The 24534-nt window shown below is 51.7% G+C and overlaps 1 protein-coding gene across 7 annotated transcripts in view; it reads left to right on the forward strand.

Annotated features, from left to right (window-relative positions):
* Positions 1 to 24534, forward strand: part of TECPR2 (tectonin beta-propeller repeat containing 2) — a 101154-nt gene that overhangs the window by 66170 nt on the left and 10450 nt on the right. For 6 of the 7 annotated variants that reach the window (XR_011562732.1, XM_070775770.1, XM_019983310.2 and 3 more), the window contains exons 16-17: positions 1 to 231; positions 8901 to 9049. The exon at positions 1 to 231 is cut by the window's left edge and continues 3 nt beyond it. Coding sequence is in view for 6 of the 7 variants with exons in the window: in XM_070775770.1 (XP_070631871.1) it covers positions 1 to 231; positions 8901 to 9049 (380 nt within the window). In the remaining variant the exon portion in view is untranslated. Of the gene's footprint in view, positions 232 to 8900; positions 9050 to 10988; positions 15808 to 24534 lie in introns of those variants that run through there. The other variant, XM_070775769.1, reaches the window with a different exon arrangement.

The following is a 24534-nucleotide window of genomic DNA, read 5'->3' on the forward strand; positions in this document are numbered from 1 at the left end:
GCTCGCTGTGGCTGTGCCAGAGCAGCAAGGACCTGTGCCGCCTGAGTGCCCAGCACGCCCAGTCCCGCCCGTCCACTGTGCAGCTGCCCCCTGACGCCGAGATGAGGGCCTACGCCGCCTGCCAAGATGCCCTGTGGGCGCTGGACAGCCTCGGCCAGGTGTTCATCCGGACGCTGTCCGCCAGCTGCCCCACAGGCATGCACTGGGCCCGGCTGGACCTCTCCCAGCTAGGTAGGCTGCCTGCACTGCCGCCCCCGCCCGCCTTCAGCCGCGTGGAGATGGGAGCCTGACCCGCCTCCCAGGGTCCCTGTGTTCAACCGAGTGACTTCTTGGAGGCTGCTCGCTAAATTGCAGGAGGCCGATTAGCCACTCTTGCGGGTTAATGGGCCTCCTAAGAATCTAGTGAGGGGCCTCCCCTCCCCACCCTCTCCAGGTTGCAGGGTTTAGAACCCAGGAGGAACATGTCCGAGAGAGGGGCCGGGAGAGCCACTCCGGCCCATCCTGCAATGCGTCTGCCTCTGTTGCTCAGTGCCCGTCCGGTCTGGGCACCGGGGTCAGGCCTGCGGCTGGGACAGCCCTCCTTACCCCGCTGCCCAGGGTGTGCGGATCCCCACGTGCTCTGAGTGTCCCCACCAGGGCTGCAGGGTAGCCAAGCAGCCTGATGCTGCTTATAAGTAATTCATTCCCATTCCGGGAAATAAGAGTGAGCTGCACTTTCAGGTCATCCTCCCGGCAGAGTGTCAGGCGTGGCTGTCGGGAGGCGAGGCTCTCCCAGCCCCTCCAGGGCCCATGTGAGCCTTAGGAATACTTCTCAGCCGGATGGGTTCCCACCTGGTGAACTGACAACCAGTATTCTATTAGGCGATAGAATTGAATTTTATAAGCATTTAACATTTGAGAATTCAACCACGTGTTCTCGTTTAACAAATAAAAAGGGAGGACGAGGAGGGAGGAGGGGGCGTTGTCCGCCTTACCCCCGGGCAGCCCTTGCTGCGCCTCCAGCCAGCGGCCTCTCACCACCATCCTGTAATGCGCAGAGGCTCCGTTGTTCTTTGGTCCCACGAGGCCCCCAAGTATAATCAGCTTAGCTGGAGAAGCAGGTTGGTTCTCAACTAAAGAAGCAAGCTTTGTTCCAAAGCTAGGAATTTTCCAGGGTCATTTAGATTATTTATGCTTTTGGCATCTCCTTGTTTTGAACCTAAGCCCCACACCAGGGTGGGTCGCGGTCCAGCCAGCAGAGCATTCACCCGGCCGCCACCCCCAGGAGGACCGGAGTGGCCTTGCTGGCCGTGCTCCTGCCTGCACTGTGGGGTGCCCTCCTGCCTTCCCTGGGACACTTTGGCATGATCTTAGTTTTTTGAACATTGAGTTTTAAGCCAGCTTTTTCACTCTCCTCATTCACCTTTATCAGGAGCCTCTTTAGTTCCTCTTCACTTTCTGCCATAAGGGTGGTGTCATCTGCATATCTGAGGTTATTGATATTTCTCCCGGCAAACTTGATTCCAGCTTGTGCTTCATCCAGCCCAGCGTTTCTCATGATGTACTCTGCATATAAGTTAAATAAGCAGGGGGACAATATACAGCCTTGACGTACTCCTTTTCCTATTTGGAACCAGTCCGTCATTCCATGTCCTATTCTAACTCTTGCTTCTTGTCTTGCATATAGGTTTCTCAGGAGGCAGGTAAGGTGGTCTGGTATTCCAGTCTCTAAGAATTGTCCAGTTTGTTGTGATCGACACAGTCAGAGGCTTTAGTGTAGTCAATGAAGCAGAAGTAGATGTTTTTCTGGAATTCCCTTGCTTTCTCCATGATCCAGTGGGTGTTGACAATTTGATCTCTGGTTCCCCTGCCTTTTCTAAACACAGCTTGTACATCTGGAAGTTCTCAGTTCACGTATCACTGAAGCCTAACTTGAGGGATTTTGAGCACAACCTTGGTAGCATGTGATATGAGTGCAATTGTATGGTAGTTTGAACATTCTTTGGCATTGCTCTTCTTTGGAATTGGAATGACAACTGACCTTTTCCAGTCCTGTGGCCACTGTTGAGTTTTTCAGATTTGCTGACATACTGAGTGCAGCACTTTTAACAGCATCCTTTTTTAGGATTTTAAATAGTTCAACTCTAATTATATCACCTCCACCAGCTTTGTTCATAGTGCATACATGCGTGTGTGCTAAGTCACTTCAGTCATTTCCGACCCTTTGTGACCCTATAAACTGTAGCCCACCAGGCTCCTCTGTCCATGGGATTCCCCAAGCAAGAATACTGGAGTGGGTATCTTGCCATGCCCTTCTCGAAGGGATTGTCCCAACCCAGGAATTGAAGCCACATCTCTCAGGTCTCCAGCACTGGCAAGTGGGTTCTTTACCACTAGCTCTACCTGGGAAGCCCTTCGTTCATAGGAATGCTTCCTGAAGCCTGCTTGACTTCACACTCCAGGAGGTTGTTGCCTTTTCATTTTGTTGATGGTCCAAAATGTACTCTCTTTTCTGACTTCACTTCTCTGTTCCATTAGCTTCTCTGGCTGTTTCTGCTTCTCTGCTGGCCAATGTGGTCGACAGTGTCTCTCCGTCTTCCCCAGAAGGTCTCCTGGGCTGTCTTATCCTCTGCTTCCCTCCATCACTGCCAGGGCCAGAGCTCCGCACCCCTGCATACACTCCCGCACGGCCATCACCGCCTCTCGGCTCTGGTGTGCCCCCTCCCGCCACAGCTGCCTGAGCTCTCACACACTCCCACACACACCCCCGCACACACTCCCGCGCGGCCATCACCGCCTCTCGGCTCTGGTATGCCCCCTCCCGCCACAGCTGCCTGAGCTCTCGTCCTAAAACTCGGCTCGGGACGCCACCCTTGCTTGACCTTAAGTGGCTCCACATGCCCTGGAGTCAAGTTCCAGTCTTGGGGTGACTCCCGCACCCTGGCGGCCTGGCCAGCTCAGCCTGCCTTTTGAGGGCCTGGTGCTGTGGGGTTCCCAGTGCTGGCCATTGCTCTTACCGTGCCGGGCTCCCCTTTCTCCCCGTCGTCTAGAGCATCCACCCTGCTCTTGCCTTCCTCAGTCAGCGCCCTGTTCCCACGCTGTCCCAGCACTCATTTCTTTCAGACCCTCGAGGAGCTTCCATTGAAGGTGGAGGGCCCCGCACATGGCCATATCCACCCACAGCAGAAATTAGACTGTCAGGCAAGTTGTCATCATTTTGCAACTCCCATTTCTAAGTAATTCTGGAATATGGGTTTTGATTCCTTGTTACTGATCATCACAAATAAAACTAGTAACAGGTACAAGATGTCTTCACCATAATTCATTAGTCTAGGTCCACATTATCATCCACTTGCCCAAGGCGTGAGGTAGGAGATGCTGGCTTATCAGAGCTGCTCAGAGATGTGCTTTATTACCTGGTTCCCTTTCAGTCCTGGCCGCTTCTTTACAGATGTTCTGACACTGAAAACAAAAAAACAGAAACCCATCTTCCCAGTGCTAGCAGTGTGATCCAGGCTACCTCATGCCAGCCTTGATCGTGGGCAACACCAGGTCATTTAAAGTCTGGAATGTCACCACCTCTTACAATGTAAGTTAGGTATTTCACTTTTAAGAATGACTTTAGCAAAGTATCAAATCAAGAACATGCTTTCTGTCTTTTCTGTCTTTCTTTTTCAAGATGTAGCGTCCCTCTTTTCTATCCTTGTACAAATTACCAAATCGCTGCTTTGGGATTAGACTAAGAATTATTTTTCTCTCTTTAAATTCAGGTATAGTTGGTCTACAGCCTTGTGTTGCTACTAACAAGTACAGCAAAGTGAGTCAGTTATACATGTGTCCACCCTTTTTTAGATTCTATTCCCATATGACAGTGTTGTATCAATTGTTGCTCTACAGCAAAGTGATTCGGTTATACCTACACACACACACACACATATATTATTTTCCATCATGGTTTATCCATCATAGAATATTGACTCTTGTGCCCTGTGCTATATAGTAGAACCGTGTTATTTATTCTACATGTAATAGCTTAACATCTACTAACCCTAACCTCTGAATCCATCCCTCCCTTAACCCCAACCCCTTGGCAACCACCCGTCAGTTCTCTATGTCCCTGATTCTATTTCTGTTTCATAAATAAGTTAATTTGTGTCAAATTTTAGATTCCACGTATAAGTGAAATTATTATTGTATGTAATTATTATATGTACAAATTATTATATATATAGACAAAAATTACTATATTTGTCTTTCTCTTTCTGACTTCATTTAATGTAATAATTTCTAGTTGCATCCATGTTGCTACAGGTGGCCTTACTGGCATTATCCCAGATGTTTATCCATCCGTCATCGATGGACATGTAGGTTGCTTGCATGTCTTGGCTGTTATGACTAGTGCTGCTGTGCAGATGCAGGTGCCTGTATCTTGTGGAATTATAGTTTTGTCCAGATAGATCCCCAGGAGTGGGATCGCTAGATCATGTTACCTCTATTTGTAGTGTTTAAGGAACCTCCATGCTGTTCTCCACAGTGGCTGCACCAGCTGACGTTTCCCCCGACAGGGCAGGAGGGCCCCTTTGTCCACGCCGTCCCCAGTGTTTAATTTTTGCAGACTTGTTAGTGACAGCCATTCTGACTGCTGCGAGTGGTGCCTCCTTGTGGTTTCGGTTTGCGTCTCTTAGACTGAGAGACTTCTTCAGTTAAATGTTTAGCTGCTGAGCTCAGTTACAGAGACCGAATATGAAATATTATGACTTAAGACAAGCCTAGTTTTTAGAAAAAAGTTGCATCGTTTAGCAGATATTTAAGACACTCATAACATTTCATTTCCCAGTACACATAAAATGCCTGTGTCAGGCACTAGAATGTTCAGCGAACAAATGCAATCTGTAATTGAGTTCATCTGGTCACAGAGTTTAATGAAGACAGATTCAGCGTCAGCTCATGCCTTTAGGTAACAAATAGGACCATATTATATAGTAATTTATGCAGAAAAGCAATTTTATAAATAGTGAAAACCAAATAAATGCCACCTTTTGTTCTAAAATATATGTTTAAAAAGTAGTCTTAAAGGGAAAACGTCTGATCTGTTGAATAAAGTAATTAAAACTTTTTTTTTTACATGGGAGCGGAAAGCAAAACAGAAGACAGGAAAATTATAGTGTGTCTGTGTTAGCTGGACTAGTGTTGTAGTTAACAAGCCCCGGATACCCCCGACTTAACACACGCTTGCTGCTCTCTGCTCCCACGAGGCGGTTCTCGCCCGGTCGTCGTCTCGCGGGTGGTGGCTGACTGAGCCCTGCTGTGCACTGTGGCCACTGCACATGGACCACTGAAGGGAAGGCCTTCTTGCCAGCTCATTTATGCTTCAGCTCAGGAATGACGGACCCCTTCCGCTCACAGCCCATTGTCCAGAACCTGTGGGGGGGGAGGGGGTGCCCTTAACTCCAGGGGCTGTGACAAGCCCGGGGGTGCTGGGGAGCTGTGTTTGGCGCCACCTGTCTGCACCCCATAGGCCTGCGTCCAGGCAGCCCGAGAGACCGTCTGGGAGGTAGGACGCCACAGCAAGGCCCTTGACTAAATGTTTTCTCTTTTGACCTGTCTCTCCCGTTTGAAATAAATTCACTTATACACAGGCGTTTACACTTGTTCTGGAAGACGCTGGCCTTGTAATGTGAGCTCTGTGTCTCACTAGGGGTGGAGCTCGTTGCTCACTCTGAGGTGCTGATCCAGGGTGTTTCTGTCACCATGGACCTTTCTTCACAGGAGCAGTTCCTAGTAGGGCAGGTTGACGATCCCAACATAGAATCCTTTTAAATTAACATTTTAAAGTGAGAATTTGTTTCTCAGCTATTTCTGTAATTTACTGCTGGAAGTACTTTATTTGGATTGCTACAGATCTTTTAATATGTAATGTTGGAGCCCTGGGATGTCTATTTTAACTCTGTAAAAGATTTTTAAAATACAGTATCATCTTTAGGAAATTTTTCCAGTAGTAATGGACTAATATTTTTAAGCTAAATACACGTGATGAGATTTTCCCATTGCAGGATCCGTGCCTGTGATCTGGTGATGACGCGGGCTGTCATCTGATGCCAGTGACAACTGTGTGGGATGGCCAAGAGCCCCCTGCCAGTGAGCCTAGCTGCGCCACCTTTTTCCTGCTCTACAGTCAGAATGACTCATCCCCTAACTCAGTCACCAGAAGTCAAACCATTCAACTTGAAAAATGGGCAAAAGGCTTGACAGATACTTCACAAAGGAAGTGCCCCCATAAGCACATTAAAAGGCTCTCAGCATTACTTGTTATCAGGAACATGCAAATTAAAACAATGACAAGATGCCACTTTACTTCTACTAGGATGGCCGACATGAAAAGATACCCAGAGTGGATGCTGGTGAGGTGTTGGCCGCAGGTGGCTGTGTAAGATGGGCTACTGGCGGCCTCTTTGGAAGTTAAACATATAAATGTTATAGCCCAGAGTCCCACTCCTAGGTGTTACTCAGGAAAAACAACACACGTTCACCAAAAAGTCTCCTACAGGAATGACGACAGCAGCTTTGCTCCTAGCAGCACAACGTGGAAGTGACCCGAGTGTCTGCCAGTAGGAGACACTAACTGTGGCTATTACCTGCAGCGGGATGTTACTCAGCAGTGAGGAGGAGTGAATGGCTGACTTCCCGTCCAGAACATTACACTGAGAGCAGGAAGCCGGGCCAGGGGGAGTGCCGGCCTTGATCCTGTTCTCCTGGACTTCTTGACCAGACTGACTGGATCTGTGGCAACAGAAGTCAAAACAGTGGCTGCCTCAGGGCAGAGGGTGTTGACCAGAAGAGGCCTGAGGGAACTTTCTGGGTGGTGAAAATGTTCTGTGACAGGATAAGACGCAGGTTACTCCGGTATATTCACCTGTCAGCAGTGATGAGGCTGAACTTGTAAGATCTGTGCACTCAGCAGGTGTGGAGCCCGAGGCCAGAAGCAGCCGGCAGGGAGAGTTGGCCTGGCCTGGGTTCAGACCCCAGTGCACCCTTGCCTCCTGGCTTAGCCGCCTTCTCTCTGGGATCTTGGGCAGATCTCTTCAGTCCACGTCCTGATGGCCTCATGTGTGAGCTGGGGCAATAATAACCAGGTATGGTTGTTGTGAGGTTCAGCGACTGTTGGCTGTTGCTCTTTCTCCCAGATAAACTCTTAATCAAATATAATTTCTCTTTAAAGGCTCCTCCCACTTCTTTTCCTCTTAAAATTAGCTTAATAAACAAGGAGAAATGTAAAAAGAGAAATGAAGATTCCAGGAGGCTTCATTAGTCAATTGTAATTGGAAGGATTGATGCTGAAGCTGAAACTCCTAGTACTTAGGCCACCTGATGCAAAGAACTGACTCATTTGAAAAGACCCTGATGCTGAGAAAGATTGAGGGCAGGGGGAGAAGGGGACGACAGAGGATAAGATGGTTGGATGGCATCACCAACTCGATGGACATGAGTTTGAGTAAGCTCTGGGAGTTGGTGATGGACAGGGAGGCCTGGCATGCTGCAGTCCATGGGGTCACAAAGAATCAGAAACGACTGAGCAACTGAACTAGACTGAATTCTGATTAGGATCAAGATTATGCAAACAATGAATTCTCTCACCCCAGACCCAGAATTTGCTACTAACGGTTGTGTATGTGATGAAGCTTATTGTGAGACCCATTCAGTTCAGTTCAGTTCAGTCACTCAGTCGTGTCCGACTCTTTGCGACCCCATGAATCGCAGCATGCCAGGCTTCCCTGTCCATCACCATCTCCCAGAGTTCAATCAAACTCACGTCCATCGAGTCTGTGATGCCATCCAGCCATCTCATCCTCTATCGTCCCCTTTTCCTCCTGCCCCCAATCCCTCCCAGCATCAGAGTCTTTTCCAGTGAGTCAACTCTTCGCATGAGGTGCCCAAAGTACTGAAGTTTCAGCTTTAGCATCAGTCCTTCCAATGAACACCCAGGGCTGATCTCCTTTAGAATGGACTGGTTGGATCTCCTTGCAGTCTGAGGGACTCTCAAGAGTCTTCTCCAACACCACAGTTCAAAAGCATCAATTCTTTGGCGCTCAGCTTTCTTCACAGTCCAACTCTCGCATCCATACATGACCACTGGAAAAACCATAGCCTTGACTAGATGGACCTTTGTTGGCAAAGTAATGTCTCTGCTTTTGAATAGGCTATCTAGGTTGGACATAACTTTCCTTCCAAGGAGTAAGCGTCTTTTAATTTCATGGCTGCAGTCACCATCTGCAGTGATTTTGGAGCCCAGAAAAATAAAGTCTGACACTGTTTCCACTGTTTGCCCATCTATTTCCCATGATGTGATGGGACCGGATGCCATGATCTTAGTTTTATGAATGTTGAGCTTTAAGCCAACTTTTTCACTCTCCTCAAAAGGCTTTTTAGTTCCTCTTCACTTTCTGCATAAGGGTGGTGTCATCTGCATATCTGAGGTTATATTTCTCCCAGCAGTCTTGATTCCAACTTGTGTTTCTTCCCACCCAGCGTTTCTCATGATGTACTCTGCGTAGAAGTTAAATAAGCAGGGCGACAATATACAGCCTTGACGTGCTCCTTTTCCTATTTGGAACCAGTCTGTTGTTCCATGTCCACCATGCTGAGGTATTAACCCGTGCTTGGTGGCTCAGGGCGTGTGCTGATGGCATCTTGACTCCTCTGTCTCTGGTGTGGGAGGGCTGCAGTGTGGCGCCAGGCGGGTGGCTGGGCACCCAGAGGCCTCGGTGACTCTCGTGTGCGATAATATTCTCCAGCCATAGAGTTCAGCTGCACACGCAGTGTCATTTCTTCCTTTGAAGAACAAAATCAAAGTTCATAGCTTACATGAGCCGTGAGTCATCACACGAAAGTGGCTAGCACGTGTGCCTTCTGTCTGTTTACAGGAGCTGTGAAACTGACGAGTCTGGCCTGTGGAAACCAGCACGTCTGGGCCTGTGACTCCAGGGGTGGCGTTTACTTCCGCGTTGGCACCCAGCCGCTGAACCCCAGTCTGATGCTTCCGGCCTGGATAGCGATTGAGCCGCCTGTCCAGGTGAGCAGAGGTTGCCTGATCCCAGCTCCCCAGTTGGCCGGTCAGGTGCTGAGGTGGGGAGAGGACGCACCTGCCGACGAGGGCCTCCCAGCAAACGGGGCGGAGGCGCGTATCCGAGCGCCGGGGGCTGAGTGTGCCTGGGGTCGGCACACACTCATTCCCTGGCGTTCCAACTCAGAGTCTGGTATTTGTGGAGTTTAGAGCTGAACAGGTTCACGATGATCTGAGCCAGGGCTGCTTTTTCTTTCTCAAAAATGTTTTGTTTCTGACTTTTTAAAAATGAGCATTATTTTCTTTAAAGCAAATAATATCCAAAAGGAAGAGAGTAGAAGTCCCGTAAAGATCTTGTGAGGAGAGAGCCTATTATCATTATTTTGTGAGTGCCTTTTCTATTTTGTTGAAGAAATAGTTTTTCCTTTTTAAAAAAATATTTATTTGCTGCATCAGGTCTTAAGTTGTGCGTCACGCGAGGTCTCTGTGTGGCGCAGACTCTCTAGTTGTCACACGAGGTCTTTCTCTGTGGTGCAGACTCTAGTTGTCACGCGAGGTCGCTCTCTATGGCGCAGACTCTCTATAGTTTCACGCGAGGTGTCTCTCTGTGGCGCAGAGTCTCTTGTCGTGCACATGCTCAGTTGCTCTGACACATGTGGGGTCTTAGTTCCCCAACCAGGGATTGAACCCACGTCCCCTGCTTTGCAAGGAGGATTGTTAGCCACTGGACCCCCAGGGGAGTCCCCAGAAATTATTTTTCTTATGCATCCCATCCCATCCCCAACGCCTATCGTATTTTAGTTTACCATGTATCCTAAATGTTTTTCTTTTGACTGTTCTACCACTCAAATCAAAAGCTGAAGTCTGATTTTCGTGCACTCTTTAGTTAGTCTTAAATAGCTAGTGGCCCTGGTGACTATGCTAAGTGTACTTCTGTTAAAACTTTTGCAGGAAGGCTGTGATTTAATGAGCTATTTACTCCAGTGCTTTCTAGTCCCCATTTGTGACTTTGTTGGGAAAAAAATGAAGCCTCACGCGCAGCAGCGGCGGGAGTGGCTGGCTGAACAGACGCGTGAATGGAGATGAGGAGCCCGGTGTCGGGCGGGCGCCTGTGCTGCTGGCCGTCTGCATTTGGGCACCATAAACCCCCAGGGGTGCGGCAGCAGAGGCCAGGGTGCACGGCTGAGGACCGCCTGTCCTGCCCGGGAGGCCTGGGATGCGTGCTGGGAGCCGCTGTAGTCAGAGGCCCGTGCCGAGTTCTTTCAGGCCACTGGCCACGGCCACAGGGAGGCTCCATGCGGATCTTCCTCTCACGGGGTCATGACGAGAGTGAGTGGAATCGTGTCTGAGTTCGAAGGTTCTATGTGCACACCGGCCCCGTGTTCCTCTGCACGCAGTGCTGGCTGACAGCTGCAGTTCACGCAGCACAGGGGACGGGGTGTGGCTGGCCGGCCATGTGGTGCTCTGCTGATGGGTGGCGAGGGTTTCTCTGCTGTTCTCAAACTCTCCTTAGACGAGCCGGCACCCTCTTGTCTGACTCCTTTGGTAGTCATCGCCACCTCCTAGCAGCTTTATCTTAAAGGAAGGGTTATAATTAACTCTTTACGGTATACAACTCAGTGCTTTTTAGTATATTTGCAAAGCTCTGCAACCATCCCTGCTCTCCAATCTAGAACTTTCTCACTTGGAAAGAAACCCCTGGCCCACTGGTAACCTCCTCTCAGAATCGTCACCCCGCGGCCCTGGCAGCCACCCGTCTCCTTTGTGTTCCTATGCACTTGCCTGGTCTGGATTTTCCTATTTTGTGTAAATGGGGTCTTGTAATTGGTGGCGTTTTTATCTGCCGTCTTTCACTTAGCGTCATCTTTTCAGCGTTCATCCACACTGTAGCACGTGTCAGTCCTTCATTCCTTTAATGACTGAATAGTATTCCATTCCATTCTACCAGGGCTTCCTGGTGGCTCAGCTGGTAAAGAATCCGCCTGCAGTGAGGGAGACCTGGGTTCAGTCCCTGGATTGGGAAGATCCCCTGGAGAAGGGAAAGGCTACCCACTCCTGTATTCCGGCCTGGAGAATTCCTTGGACTGTATATTCATGTTGGACACAACTGAGTGACTTTCACTCATTCCGTTGTGTGGATTTGCCATGGTTTGTTTACCCATTCGTCAGCTGATGGATCTTTGGGTTGTTCCCACTTTCTGGCTGCTATGGATAATGCTGCTGTGAACATTCTTGTACAAAATTGTACAGACTTGTGTGTTCAGTTCTGTTGGGTCTGTGACTTTAAGTGGATTGTTGGGTCATATGCTGATTGTATGTTTAGCTTTCTCAGGAACTGCCAGACTGCTTTCCATACTGGCTGCACCGTTCTACATTCTACCAGTAACGTGTGAGGGTGCTGACTTCTCTACACCCTTATTGAAAAACTTTTTTTTTGGCCAGTTTAAAAAACCTGTCTTAGTGGGTGTAAAACAATATTTCATGATGGTTTTCTTTAAAAAAACAGGGTAAAAAGTTCATTGAAACAGGAAACGCTAATTTTTATATTATGGAGGTTACTGAATGTTCTGATTTGTATTAAAACAGTCCTATACACAAAGGAAAGCTGATGTGATCCAAACTGGCAGTTTTGTTATAATTCAGTTGAGTTTTAATTTAGATGTGACTGATATGTAGCACTGTGTTAGTCTCACAGGCACAATGTGATTCGGCATTTGTATATATATTGCAAAGTGGTCGCCACAGTAAGTCCAGTCAACACCTGTCATGATGCACAGTTTTCTCCTATGATGAGGACTCTGGACCTGCCCCCTCAGCACCTCGCAGGCCTGCGGTGCAGCATTGCCAACCGCGGCCACCGTGCTGACCATTGTATTCCCACGTCCTCACGGTTTTCATTTGCATTTCCTGAAGGGCCAGTGCGCATCTTGTGTGTTTATTCGTCATTTATGTGTCTTATTTGGGGAACTAACATATTCAGATACTTTGCTCATTACAAAGATCATGGCATCTGGTCCCGTCACTTCATGGGAAAGAGATGGGGAAACAGTGGAAACAGTGTCAGACTTTATTTTTTGGGGCTCCAAAATCACTGCAGATGGTGACTGAAGCCATGAAATTAAAAGACGCTTACTCCTTGGAAGGAAAGTTATGACCAACCTAGATAGCATATTCAAAAGCAGAGACATTACTTTGCCAACAAAGGTCCATCTAGTCAAGGCTATGGTTTTTCCAGTGGTCATGTATGGATGCGAGAGTTGGACTGTGAAGAAAGCTGAGCGCCAAAGAATTGATGCTTTTGAACTGTGGTGTTGGAGAAGACTCTTGAGAGTCCCTCGGACTGCAAGGAGATCCAACCAGTCCATTCTGAAGATCATCCCTGGGTGTTTGTTGGAAGGACTGATGCTAAAGCTGAAACTCCAGTACTTTGGCCACCACATGTGAAGAGTTGACTCATTGGAAAAGAGTCTGATGCTGGGAGGGATTGGGGGCAGGAGGAGAAGGGGACAACAGAGGATGAGATGGCTGGATGGCATCACCGACTTGATGGACATGAGTCTGAGTGAACTCCGGGAGTTGGTGATGGACAGAGAGGCCTGGCGTGCTGCGATTCATGGGGTCTCAAAGAGTCGGACACGCCTGAGCGACTGAACTGAACTGACTGACTTGTCTTTTCACTGCTGAGCTGTAAGGCTTTTTCATATATTCTGGATGTGTACATCTCATGTGTGCATACCCACCCACTCAGTTGTGTCCCAGACCCTTATGAGAATTATGATTTACAAGGCTTTTCTCCCACCCTCTGGGTTGTTCCTTCACTTTCTTTACGGTGTCTTTTAAGGCGCACAGAATTTTTTAATTTTGATGAAGGCCATCTTACCTCCATTTTCCTTCAGTTGCTCATACTTTTGGTGTCATCGAGGATGACGTGAAATCATAAGCTCCTCTTCTTTCAGCATCTATATTCTGGAAGAGCCTCTAGGAAGCAAAGCTAAAATGGGGGGACGTAAGCTTTACTTGGAGTGCTCTATTGACTATGGGCTTCCCTGATAGCTTAGTTGGTAAAGAATCTGCCTGCAATGCAGGAGACCCCGGTTCGATACCTGGGTTGGGACGATGAGCTGGAGAAGGGTAGGTTACCCACTCCGCTATTCTTGGGCTTTCCTTTTGGCTCAGTTGGTAAAGAATCCGCCTGCAATGTGGGAGACCTGGGTTCAATCCCTGGGTTGGGAAGATCCCCTGGAGAAAGGAAAGGCTACCCACTCCAGTGTTCTGGCCCAGAGAATTCCATGAACTGTATAGTCCATGGGGTCGCAAAGAGTCAGACACAAGTGAGCGAGTTTCACTTTAACTGTAACTAACTATTGACTGTGGGTTGATGAAAGCTTTGCCCAAGAAAATGCCAAAATAGAACAAATTCAAATGAAAGGGCCTCAAAGCTGTACTCTGAGTAAAGTAGTGACTGCTCAATGGGCTGTTCAGCATTAACTGTTTCGGGCACTTCCGTTGAATGGACCACATTCTCTTCGTAGCTTTCAGTGTGCTGTAGGAGAAGTGCACATTGAGCTTGTAGCTACAGAACTGGTTCCTGTGGGGAAAACCAGGCTTTACCCTTGCACAGGCCTTTTGCTACGCTCTTCCACGGTCTGCTGAGGACCAAGGCCTGGGCCGCCTACTGACTGCAGGAGCCCCAGAGCACCGAGTCCAGGCAGCGTGCCACAGGCTCAGCCGGTGGCCCCCCAGGCGGGGCTTTAGGACAAAGCCTGCCTTTAAATTGAATTTCAGATTAATCTTCAGGTTGCAGAAGTTCCTGAGAAGACTAGTCCAGTGGCAGAGTGGGGATGGTACAAGGCCTTGTAAAATGGTTTAGAAAGTCGGGATGGTTTGGTTGAATGCAGGTATTAGAATGTGGATGGTGTTTATGTGTTTTGATCATAATCGACCTCTCTCTGCTCTGTTTTATTTACTCCTGGGCACGAGCATCCTGATCTCCAGGTAGGATGTGTGTGCAGCTAGTCTGTGGAGGCCACAACAGGCCTTACAGGGCACAGAGCGGTGCGGCCGCAGGGGCCTTCTGGAACCAGCAGCAGTTTCCCTGTCTCTGCGTCCTGCTCTCTCTGGGAGCACCTCCCTCCTGCAGTAGTTTCGGGGTGAAGTTGTAACCAAGTACTCAAAACAAATGACTCAGTTTGCAGACTTGCTAACATTTGGAAGGATGTGGAAAAAATATTTATAGTTGTGTTCAGCATGGTTTCTTTGGAGCTTGCTGCTTTGGTGGGAGCGTTTTCTGTCCGCACTAGTGGTGCCTCCACAGTAGCACAGCTGATGCTGTGACTTCACAGCACTGTGGGCACCGTGAGCCCCCCGCCTGCACTGGCCCACCGCTGCCTTCAGAGGGCCTCCCCTGCCCTCCTGCCCGCCCCACCTCTGGGCAGTCCCTGCTCCTCCTCAACATGCCCGGTGTCCAGGCCTCCCAAGGTGGGTGGCTCCAGCCGGGCTCCAGGGTCATTTACTTGGCGTGGATTACAGCTTTGTCTGGAAAAGAGAGAGACCAGCAAAATCAAGACTCATGTGACTGGCAAATGGTGAAAACTTATTTTAAATTCAACTACTGTAGGTATTTTTAGCTATATGAACAACAACTAAAAAAAACAAACATGCACGCATGGTAACGGGAAATCCCATGAGAATGTCATGCTCACAGGTGGTGCTGGTGGGGACGGAGGTTGATGCTACTTTACACAACCAGATCTCAGAGAAGTTCTCAGCTCGGGGCAGTAGGCTTGCTTCAGAGAGGCGTTAGAGTGAGAGGGGACCCTGCCCGGCTGGGACCTCACAGGGAAAGCTGTCTTCACCCTCTCTACTACCAGCCACGGTGTGTGGGCATCCCTGGATGCAGCTCCACCACCACCACCACCCCCGCATGGCTGGCATAGGTCACTCAGGCGGGGACAAGATGGCAGAAGGAGATGGTACCCACGCCCCAAAGCCAAGCTCTGCAGGTCCAACCTGGTGCCTGCTTCCAAGAGTCTTGGGGTGTTCTGAAGACTCGTGTTCCCTCTTGACATCAAAGTACAAGGCCTTGGGGTAATTAAACCAGATTCCTCTCACTGCATCTGGGGCACCATGGGCTAAATCCCTCCACACAGCCCAGTGAGCAACATCGCACAGGAACACCACACGGCGTCCTGGGATGGGGAGCTCGGAGCTCCGCGTGCCAAGCTTAGGACACCATCGCATCTGACAGTCCCTGGTTTTTAATAACAGAAAGAGAAGGGCTTCCCTCGTGGCTCAGTGGTTAAGAATCCTCCTGCCAAAGCAGAAGACACAGGTTCAGTCCCTGGGCCAAGAAGGTCCCACGTGCTTCAGGGGAGCTGAGCCCGTGTGCCACAGCTGCTGAGTCTGCACTCCGGAGCCCGGGAGCCTAGAGCCTGCCCTCCTCAGTCCCAGGAGCCACCACCATGAGAGAAAACCTGCATGGCCACAAAGCCCCAGCACGGCCCAAGATAAATTATAAAAGAGTAAGAGAGGAGAACGTTGTGAACTCCATGCCTGGTGTCTCGGAGGCCTCTGCTCCTTGAGGATGTGGCTGGGGGTTTGCCGTGAGGGCTGAGGCGAGTTCTGCCAGACACGGGCAGCAAGGAGGAGTCTTGCTTCCCAGAGAAACGCTCACAGCACACTGCTGAATAAAAATGTCAGTTACCAAAGTCTGTCTGATGATTCTGTTTTTGTGTGAAAAAAAAAAAAAGACATGTACATTGAAAAAGTCCATAAAGACATCCCGCAAAATGGTAGCCGGGGTGACAGCTTCACTGTGCTCTTGTGGCTGAATGCTCTCCCGCCTGTAATTTACTTCTGTTCTGTGAATATCTTGCAGTGAACTTAATTACTTACGGAGTAAGTCCTTAGTTCCTAACTGAATCGTCTGCTAACGAGAGTCCACCTTGGAAAATAATCAGAAATGTCCCAAAGCTCTTGTGCTGCTGTTTATATGACAGTGTCCAGTTCAGAGACCAAGTGTGGGGAGTGAAGCCGGGTGGTGCCCACCCCGCTCTTGTGAAGAGTCTGCAGTTATACTAATTATGAGTGGTTAGGACACCATTGGAAGGACTGATGCTGAAGCTGAAACTCCAGTACTTTGGCCACCTCATGCGAAGAGCTGACTCACTGGAAAAGACCCTGATGATGGGAGGGATTGGGGGCAGGAGGAGAAGGGGACGAGAGAGGATGAGATGACTGGATGGCATCACTCACTCGATGGACATGAGTTTGACTTTCCGGGAGTTGGTGATGGACAGGGAGGCCTGGCGTGTTGCAGTTCATGGGTCGCAGAGAGTCAGACACGAACTGAACAACTGAACTGAACTGAAGGACACCGTGCTTCCACTGCAGGGGGCACGGGTTCAATTCCTGGTCGGGGAACTAAGATCCCACAAGCCATGGGGCACAGCCAAAAAAAACTTGTATCAAACAGTAAAAATGTTTAAATGAATGCAGAACGGTGCACTGAGCCGTGCTGGGGAGCGGGGGCGGGGGGATGCTGCCTCTGAGGGAGGGAAGTGATAAGAGACGTCAGGCAGAGCGGGGTAGGCCAGGGTCCCAGCCAGGAAGGAAACCCAGGTCACTGAGGGTTGCCAGCTGCGGCTTCTGTGGATGAAATCGGCCTTGAACTCACAGAGCCAGGGTGCGTTTCCGGTCAGCAGCAAGAAATTGGTCTGGCCGGTGTTTCTGAGCAGGGAAAGGCGCTGCTCCGTGGTGTGCCGGGTAGGATGGTTTGCTGCTAGGGACGGTTTGTAGCTGGGCACTGTCCAAGCCTGTTGAGACATCAGTTTCTTGTTCTTCTCAGCGCTGAGTCCTGAGTCTTGCCCAGTGAGACGCTCTGCAGAGGAGGATGCAGGAGAAACATGGGGTGGCGAGGGCCTAGGTTCCAGGGAACTTGACTGTCGGCCTGGAGAGTCCTCAGCAGACTCCAGGGGCAGCCGGCGTCCTGGGTGGCCGGCATGATGGCTCTGGGTGAGGACGTCCTGCAGAGCCGCCAGACTCTTCGGCCTGGTCCCCTGGATCCGGAGCGCACATCTGTGAGATCACTGCGCTGGGGGGAGGGGTGTGGTAACCCGGACCCCGAATATCTGGGCACAGAAGCCTGTCTGTGCTGGGGCCCAGGCTTCTCCCGGTGACAAGGCTGGCTGCCCCCGTGTGCCCCTGCCAGCTCTGTGGCTGACCCGCCAGGGCTCGCCCAGACAGTGTGGCGTGTGTGTGCAAACTGCCGGACACCACCCCAGCTGTCTGCATGCAGGTGCCTGGGACAGGCTCACGGGAGGGTGTGGCGGGCGGCCTCTCCTCCTCAGCCGCGGGGGGCAGTGCTGGGCGCACAGGTAAGGACAGCTCACCAGTCAGCCGGGTCTACCCAGTGGGCCACAAGCACCTCATGTCCCCTTACGGTCCCCGCTCAGGAGAACAACTGTCTCTTAGCTTCGTCTCCCTAAATAGCTTCGTAGGAATCTGTGTCTCCATGCTTCTAGCCCTGGGGTCTTCATCTGACTCCTGCTGGAAGCGGGGGGTGCCTCTCCCCCCAACCATCTGCCCTGCCTCCCCGCCTACCTCCTCCCAGCACTACGGAGCTGCAGTGGGGCGCACACCCTTCAGAGCTGAGCTGGCAGTGAACTGCACCCCATTTTCTTATCTGCGAGACTGTTTTCCTTGGGCTTGAGCATTGTCTTGTTTTTCCATCTGGTTTTCTCTACGGTTTGCGTATTCAGCCTCAATGTTTCCCCGCCAGCTGAGTCCATTTCCCCTCCATACGCCCAGACACATCGGTTCCATCCCCTTCTTGGTCTCCCTGGACACCCTGGCCAGCTGCAGTCTGGCCTGCCGCTCTGTCCTCCTGGGGTCACCCTTTGTCTTGCTGGTGTGTGGGATCTCTTCTCTTCTGGATCCTGTGTCTTCCTCTGCCTGTCGCTGCTGTGGTGGAGTTTCTCCTCCGGTCAGTTCCTGAGAAAGGTTTGTGGAGGTAACTTTTGGAGACATTGCATGTCTGAAAGTCTTTGCTCATGTTCGTCCTTGACTTTGTCTTGAGTTTAGCAATCTAGGTTGGAAATCATTTTCATTAGAATCTGTAGGTTTTCTTCCATCATCTCCTGGCGTCCAGTATTCCTGTCGAGATGTCTGAAGCCATTCTGATACTTGATCCTTGCTACCTGACCTGTGTTTTCTCCCTAGAAGTTTGTGAGATCTCCTTGTTCCCATTGTCTTGGGAGCAGAGAGTAGAGTGTGCCTGGGCGAGTCTGTTTTAGTCTTTGTGCCAGGAAGCCTTCCAGCCTGGAGCTCGTGGCCTTTGTTCTGGGATATATCCCGTGCTTGTGCTGGCTCATGCTGGCATCTCCTCCAGGCCTCTGCCCGACCCCCTGACCCCATTCTCCCACCCCACAGGTGCTCTTCCTGGGCATCTTGCTTTTGTGCCAGGGCGCTGCTTTTCTTACCTTTTCTCTCCTATTTTCTTTCTCTTACACTTTTATCCCATTTTCTTCTTCATCCTGCAATCCCTCTATGGGGCACTGTCTGAGCCTGTTGAGACATCAATTTCTCGTTCTTCTCGGCAGTGAGTCCTAAGTCTTGCCCAGTGAGCCCCTCTGCAGGGGAGGACACAGGAGAAACATCAAGTGCCCAAGGAGCCTGGCGAGGGCCTCTGGCTCATTTTCCGGGGAACTCGACTGTCGGCCTGGGGAGTTTGCGGCGGATTCCAGGGGTTTTTTCTGTTAAAATATGTATGTATATAATATACATATGTAAATGTTAAAATATGTTTGTATATACTTTTCTTTTCCTCCACACTCTGTATGATTTGTGGGATCTTAGTTCCCCAACCAGGGGTTAAACCAGGCCCTTGGCAGTAAAAGCACTGACTCTTAACCCCTGGGCCACCGGAAAATTCCCTCTGTGATTATATTTTAATTTCTGGATACTCCTGTTGCTGATTCTCAGTTGTTGAGTCTTCTCTTGCCCTCAAGGATGTTTTTTTCTTTCTTTGATTTTTTGATTCTGCTAGGTCTTTGTTGGGGCTTTCCAGGTGGCACCACTGACTGGTAAAGAACCCGCCTGCCAATGCAGGAGACATAAGAGATAAGAGGATCCCCTGGAGGAGGATGTGGCAACCCACTCCAGTATTCTTGCCTGGAGAATCCCATGGACAGAGGAGCCTGGCAGGCTACGGTCCATGGGGACTCACAGAGTCGGACAGGACTGAAGTGACTGAGCACAGCACAGACCTTTATTGCTGTCCTAGGGCTTTCTCTCCTTGGGGTGAGTGGGGGCTACCCTGTAGTCATGGCGCACAGGCTTCTGATTCTGGGGGCTTCTCTTGTTGCACAGTATGGAGCCCTCGAGCGTGGGCTCCGTACTCGCGGCTCCCAGGCTCCGGAGCGCGGGCCCCATACTCGCAGCATCCCGGCTCCGGAGCACGGGGTCTGTACTCGCGGCTCCTGGGCTTAGTGGTTCCGCAGCATGTGGGCTCTTCCCAGACCGGGAATTGAACCTGTGTCCCCTGCGTTGACAGGTGGACTCTGATCCACTGCGCCACCAGGGAGGCCCTCCGAGGATGTTTTGAAGTTTCTTGCCGGGCTGAGACCCCATGTCCCTTGAGCTGCTGCCTCCTGTCTCTCCTGTGTCCTCTCCACACAGCTTTCCTTAGACAATGGTGGTCTTATGTACTGGGGGGGTGGGGAATGAGCGTGCGTGAGGCTTGCTGACGGTGGTCTCTCCATGGTGGTTGGGCCGTGTGGTTTGCTGGGGGCAGGGGGGCTTCACTCGGCTCCTGAGCCCCTTCCTGCTCACCCACTGCCTCCCAGTCCGTGCATTGTGTGGCCTCTGCTCGCATCATCACCCCTGGGCTCCCCACGCTCCTGTGAGAGGGGAGGACGCGGTGCCCACTGCCCGGGAAGCTGTGGGCGTCACAGCTCTTCGGCGGCTGGCACCCCCACCCCGCGCTGAGCACCAGGGCATTGCACGCCCCTTCTCCCACTGGCGGAGTCAGGGCCCCTCCAAGGACGCGCCCCTCCTGCGCCCCTTCTTTGTCTCCTCGAGCACCCCTGGCTGGGGTCGAGGTGTTGGGGGCTCCTGTCACACACGCGGTCCTCTGATGCCCTTCGTGGTGCTGCCTGCGAGGGCAGGATAAGACCTCCAAGAATGGAGGCTCAAGCCGTTGGCCAGCACAGCTCCATTTTGAGGAAAAACACTTTTTGAGAACTGCCTTTATATCCCACCCTACCCCCACCGTGGCTCCATTTGAACACCTGCTGTTTTGAGCTTCCATCTCCTCAGACCCCGTCCTCCTGGGTTGGCCCTGCCCTCTCTCCTCTTACAGGGGGGCTGTGACTCCCGGCCAGACCCCCCAGCCTTGCAGCCGTCCCCTCACCATCTCTCAACTTGTCGACCCAGAGGCCAAAACAAACGCCCATGGGCCCTATCCCGGCCGACAGGTGTGTGCGAGTGCCCCCCCGGAGGCCCCTCCCAGGGCCTTGCCCTCCTGGCCTTCTCCCGGCGAGCAGGCCCCCAGCACGGGGCGCTCAGCTCCACTGCTGAGTGTGAGAAGCCCTCTGAGCACCTGGGCCAGTGCCCCGGGGTCAAGTCTCCACAGACTCGGAGCACAGTAGTGCCAGCGCCCTCGCTGACCCTGCATGCAGGCTGCGGTCCACTCCCCGGCATGGCCGCCCCTGCCAGCCCGGCTCAGGAGGAAGAGAACGTGACCTCTGCCCAGGAAACCTGTTTCTCAGTGTTTTCCTTGGCACATCCCCCAGCAGCTAGCAACTGCTGTATCTTACTGGATTCCGAGGTTGTGCCGGGGAAGGAGTCACCCGTCACCTTCTGGCTTTGCCATCAGCAGCAAGAGGAAGAAAGAAACCAGGAACTTTGCTCCAGTCCAGAGCCCACGTCTGGTGGCCTCGCCCAGCTGGGTCAGCAGTTCAGCAGCGCGGCTCACCCTCCAGAGAAAATCCTGGACTTCAGCCAGATACTTTTAACACTAACAGCAGAGTGGCTCCCACACGACTGCCCCGGGGGCCAAGGCAGCGTGCAGAGCGGGGTCTGCAGGCCTCGGGTTGAAGACACCCCCAGGCTGCCCGGCAGGCCCCAGGGCAGCCAGGACCACCGTGCCCCAGCCCCGGAGCATGAACACCTGGCAGGGGAGCCCCGCGGGCCGTCTGCCCCTGCCAGCTGAGGACGCAGAGCCCAGGAGGGGAGGACGGGCGTGCCCAGGCAGCACGCTGAGAGCCCACTGGCCCTGCATGTAGATACAGGCTGTTCACCCCAGTGTCCACTGTTCAGGCTCCCGTGAAAGGAGGAGGAGATGAGAGGCGGCGCGGGATCCGCTCCAGGGAAGGCATGGAAGAACTGAAGTGACCAGACAGAACTCAGGAAGCGCGGAAACCTGGGGCCACGTGCCAGGGGCTGAATGTGCCCGAGGCTTGGCAGCCTGGGGCTTCCTGCCGCTGCCTTGGGGTGCTCAATCCAGACCCCGCATCCTCCAGGAAAGGCAGAGTTCACCGCGTCTCCCAGATGTTAGGTGGGCTCGAGGTTCATTTGGATTGAGGGAGGGGGAGCCTGCAGGGGAAGGAAAGCATGACTGGCTGCCGTGCGGGGTCAGGGTTTCTCTTCAGAAGCATCTTTCCCAGTGGCGTCTGTGTGCCCAGCAGGCTCCCGGTTCATTCACCTTGGTGTCCCCGAAATATTCCTTCACGTGAACTTTATCCAAGGTCACATGAAGTCCCTACCAGAGTGATTTGTCTAGATAAACATTTATTCTGGCTGTAGAATTTTTGACTTTTTTTCTTTACGCCTGGGTTTATTAACATTGCTGGGCTTTCCAGGTGGCGCTTGCTAGTGGTGAAGAACCCGCCTGCCAGTGCAGGAGATGTAAGAGACACGGGTTCAGTCCCTGGGTCAGGAAGATCCCCTGGAGGCGGGCATGGCCACCCACTCCAGTATTCTTGCCTGGAGAATCCCATGGACAGAGGAGCTGGTGGGCTACAGTCCATGGGGTGGCGAAGAGTCGGACACGACTGAAGTGGCGAAGCACACATGCACACTCACGTTCTGCCTGCAGGAAGCGTGTGTATGCACACTTGTGTATTCATTCCTTGGAATCGAGGCCCAGTCTGCCAGAAGTTTGGAGCCCTCTGGTCTGAGCCCTGGACACCTCATTTCTAGAAGATGGGCAGGACCCTCACTTCTCAGCCTGAGTTTTTGTCCATTTTCTCACCCAGAATGTGAGGGAGTTGGGCTTAACCGGTCTCCTAGGGCCCTTCCAGCCCCAAGCTGGTTTTGGCGAGCCCTTGGCTCAAACCAGCCGGAGTGCTCTAGAGAGGCGGTGCTAACGCCCCTCTCCTCCCGGGGGTTCCAAGCCTTGCTGTCCCCCAGATGCCAGTTATGTGGGGGTTTCTTGAGCAGAGGCTCTGTGCCACCAGCCATGTGTGGTGCTCTGAGGGCTGTGAAAATGAAAAAGCATGATGGATTCTGAGTCCACCCAGCCTTGAGGGGAGGGAGTGTGGGGGGCCCTTGGGGCAGGCCCTGTGGGGTGGGCCTGGACGGGTCCCCTTGGGCTGGTAGACGGGGCAGCGGCTCCTTCAGGAGGCCTGTTTGTGGGTGCCAGGGCCCGGCCAGCCATGGGGCCAGAAGGGGCTGCTACTCGGGGAGGGCACAGGGGCAGGGGTGCCCTGCAGATGGCAGGGACCGCAGCCTGTGGTGTCAGCCAGGCGCACAGCTGGGTGGGCTCGAGGCCCCTGAGGCCGTCAGGCCGCACTGCCAGGCCCCAAGCTAGCAGTCTTGTGAAATGGGGTAGAAAACCAGCGCTGATGAAGATGGCAGAGCAAAGGGTGGAGGACCTGTGGGGGAGCCCTCTCTCTGCTTCCGGTGCCCCCAGCGGAGAGGCGGGGACCAGGGCCATCAGCTCCCTCGGCACCGTCCTTCGTCTCTCCTGTGAGCGCGTGGCGTTTTTGTTCAGCCCTCACTGCAGCGCGGCTGATTTGCGGCGTTGTGTTGGTGTCAGGTGTGCAGCAGGCTGAGTCCGTTATTCACATGTGCACTCTTGTTAAGCTTCTTTTCCCATATAGGCCGTTACAGAGTATGGGGCAGAGCTCTCGTGCTCAACAGCAGGAAGTTCTTATTAGTAACCTGTTTTATATATAGTAGTGTGTATGGGTCCATCGCAGTTCCCCATACATCCTCCCTTCCTGTGCCCTTGGCAACTATACCTTTGTTTCCTACATCTGTGACTGTACTTCTGTTTTGTAACTGAGTTCACCTGTGCCCCTTTTCTAGCTCCCACGCGTAAGCAGCCCCGTAGGAAATCTGCCTTTCTCTGTGTGACTCCCTTCACTCAGTAGGCGGTCTCTAGGTCCATTCACGCTGCTGCAGAAGGCTTACTTTGGTCTCTTTATGGCTGAGTAATATCCCACTGTGTACATGTAGCACATCTTCCTGACCCACGGCTTCGGCGGCGGACATCTGGGTGGCGTCCATGTCCTGGCTGTTGGAAGCGGCACCGCAGTGGACTTTGGCGTGCACGCATCCTTTTGAATCATGGTTTTCTCCAGGTATATGCCCAGGAGTGGGATTGCTGGATCGTATCGCAGCTCCAATTTTAGTTTTTTAAAGGAACCTCCACACTGCTCTCCATACTGCCTACACCAGTGTACATTCCCACTAACTGTGGGAGGGTTCCTTTCTCTCCACACTCTCTTCCAGCATTTGTTGTTCATAGGTTTTGACGATGGCCATTCTGACAGGTATGATGTGGTACCTCACAGTAGTTTTGATTTGCATTTCTCTCATAATTAGTGGTGTTGGGTATCTTTTCACGTGCTTTTCGACTGTCTGTATATCTTCAGAGTATGTGGTCTTACCACAACTAACTTAACAGCTATCGTCCAAATTCTTGGGACATCCAGTAGATGAAAAGCTCAGAGCCAGGTTGACAAGTACTGTATGTAACTGGATGCCAGGGAACACAGAACCCGTCACACTTCTAGTACATGTTCTTGAGGCTCAGAAGTATTTTATCTGCACTTGGCAATTACTATGAATCCCTTCACCTGCGAGCAGTCACCCTGGGCCCCAAGTCAGGGCACACAGTGGCAGGACCTTTGGAGTCCTGGTTTGGGAACAGTCTGTCACCGAGAACTTCACTCTAACCTCAGTGTCGTGTCTAGTCAGGATCTCAGTGTATAAAATAAATTCTAGGAAAGAGTAATGGCTTGTCCTGTAACACTGATGACTTGGAGTAAATAAAATGTGTTACTTGTTGGTAATGATTAGTGATGAGTGTTTATCTTTTGAGAACATGGGACAGCAGCTTGAGGTGTTGATGGGCCTGAGCAGCCCCTTTGATTTGTAAACATCAGAGCATGTTGGTGGCTGTAATCTGGGTGCTTCCAGAAAGCGGGTGTGGCCCCTCCCCATCACCCGCCCTGCAGCTGCTCTTTAAAGGGCACTTAAAACTAAGG

The sequence above is a fragment of the Bos indicus genome, chromosome 21 (genome assembly GCF_029378745.1).
Source record: "Bos indicus isolate NIAB-ARS_2022 breed Sahiwal x Tharparkar chromosome 21, NIAB-ARS_B.indTharparkar_mat_pri_1.0, whole genome shotgun sequence".
Classification (NCBI taxonomy): Eukaryota; Metazoa; Chordata; class Mammalia; order Artiodactyla; family Bovidae; genus Bos; species Bos indicus.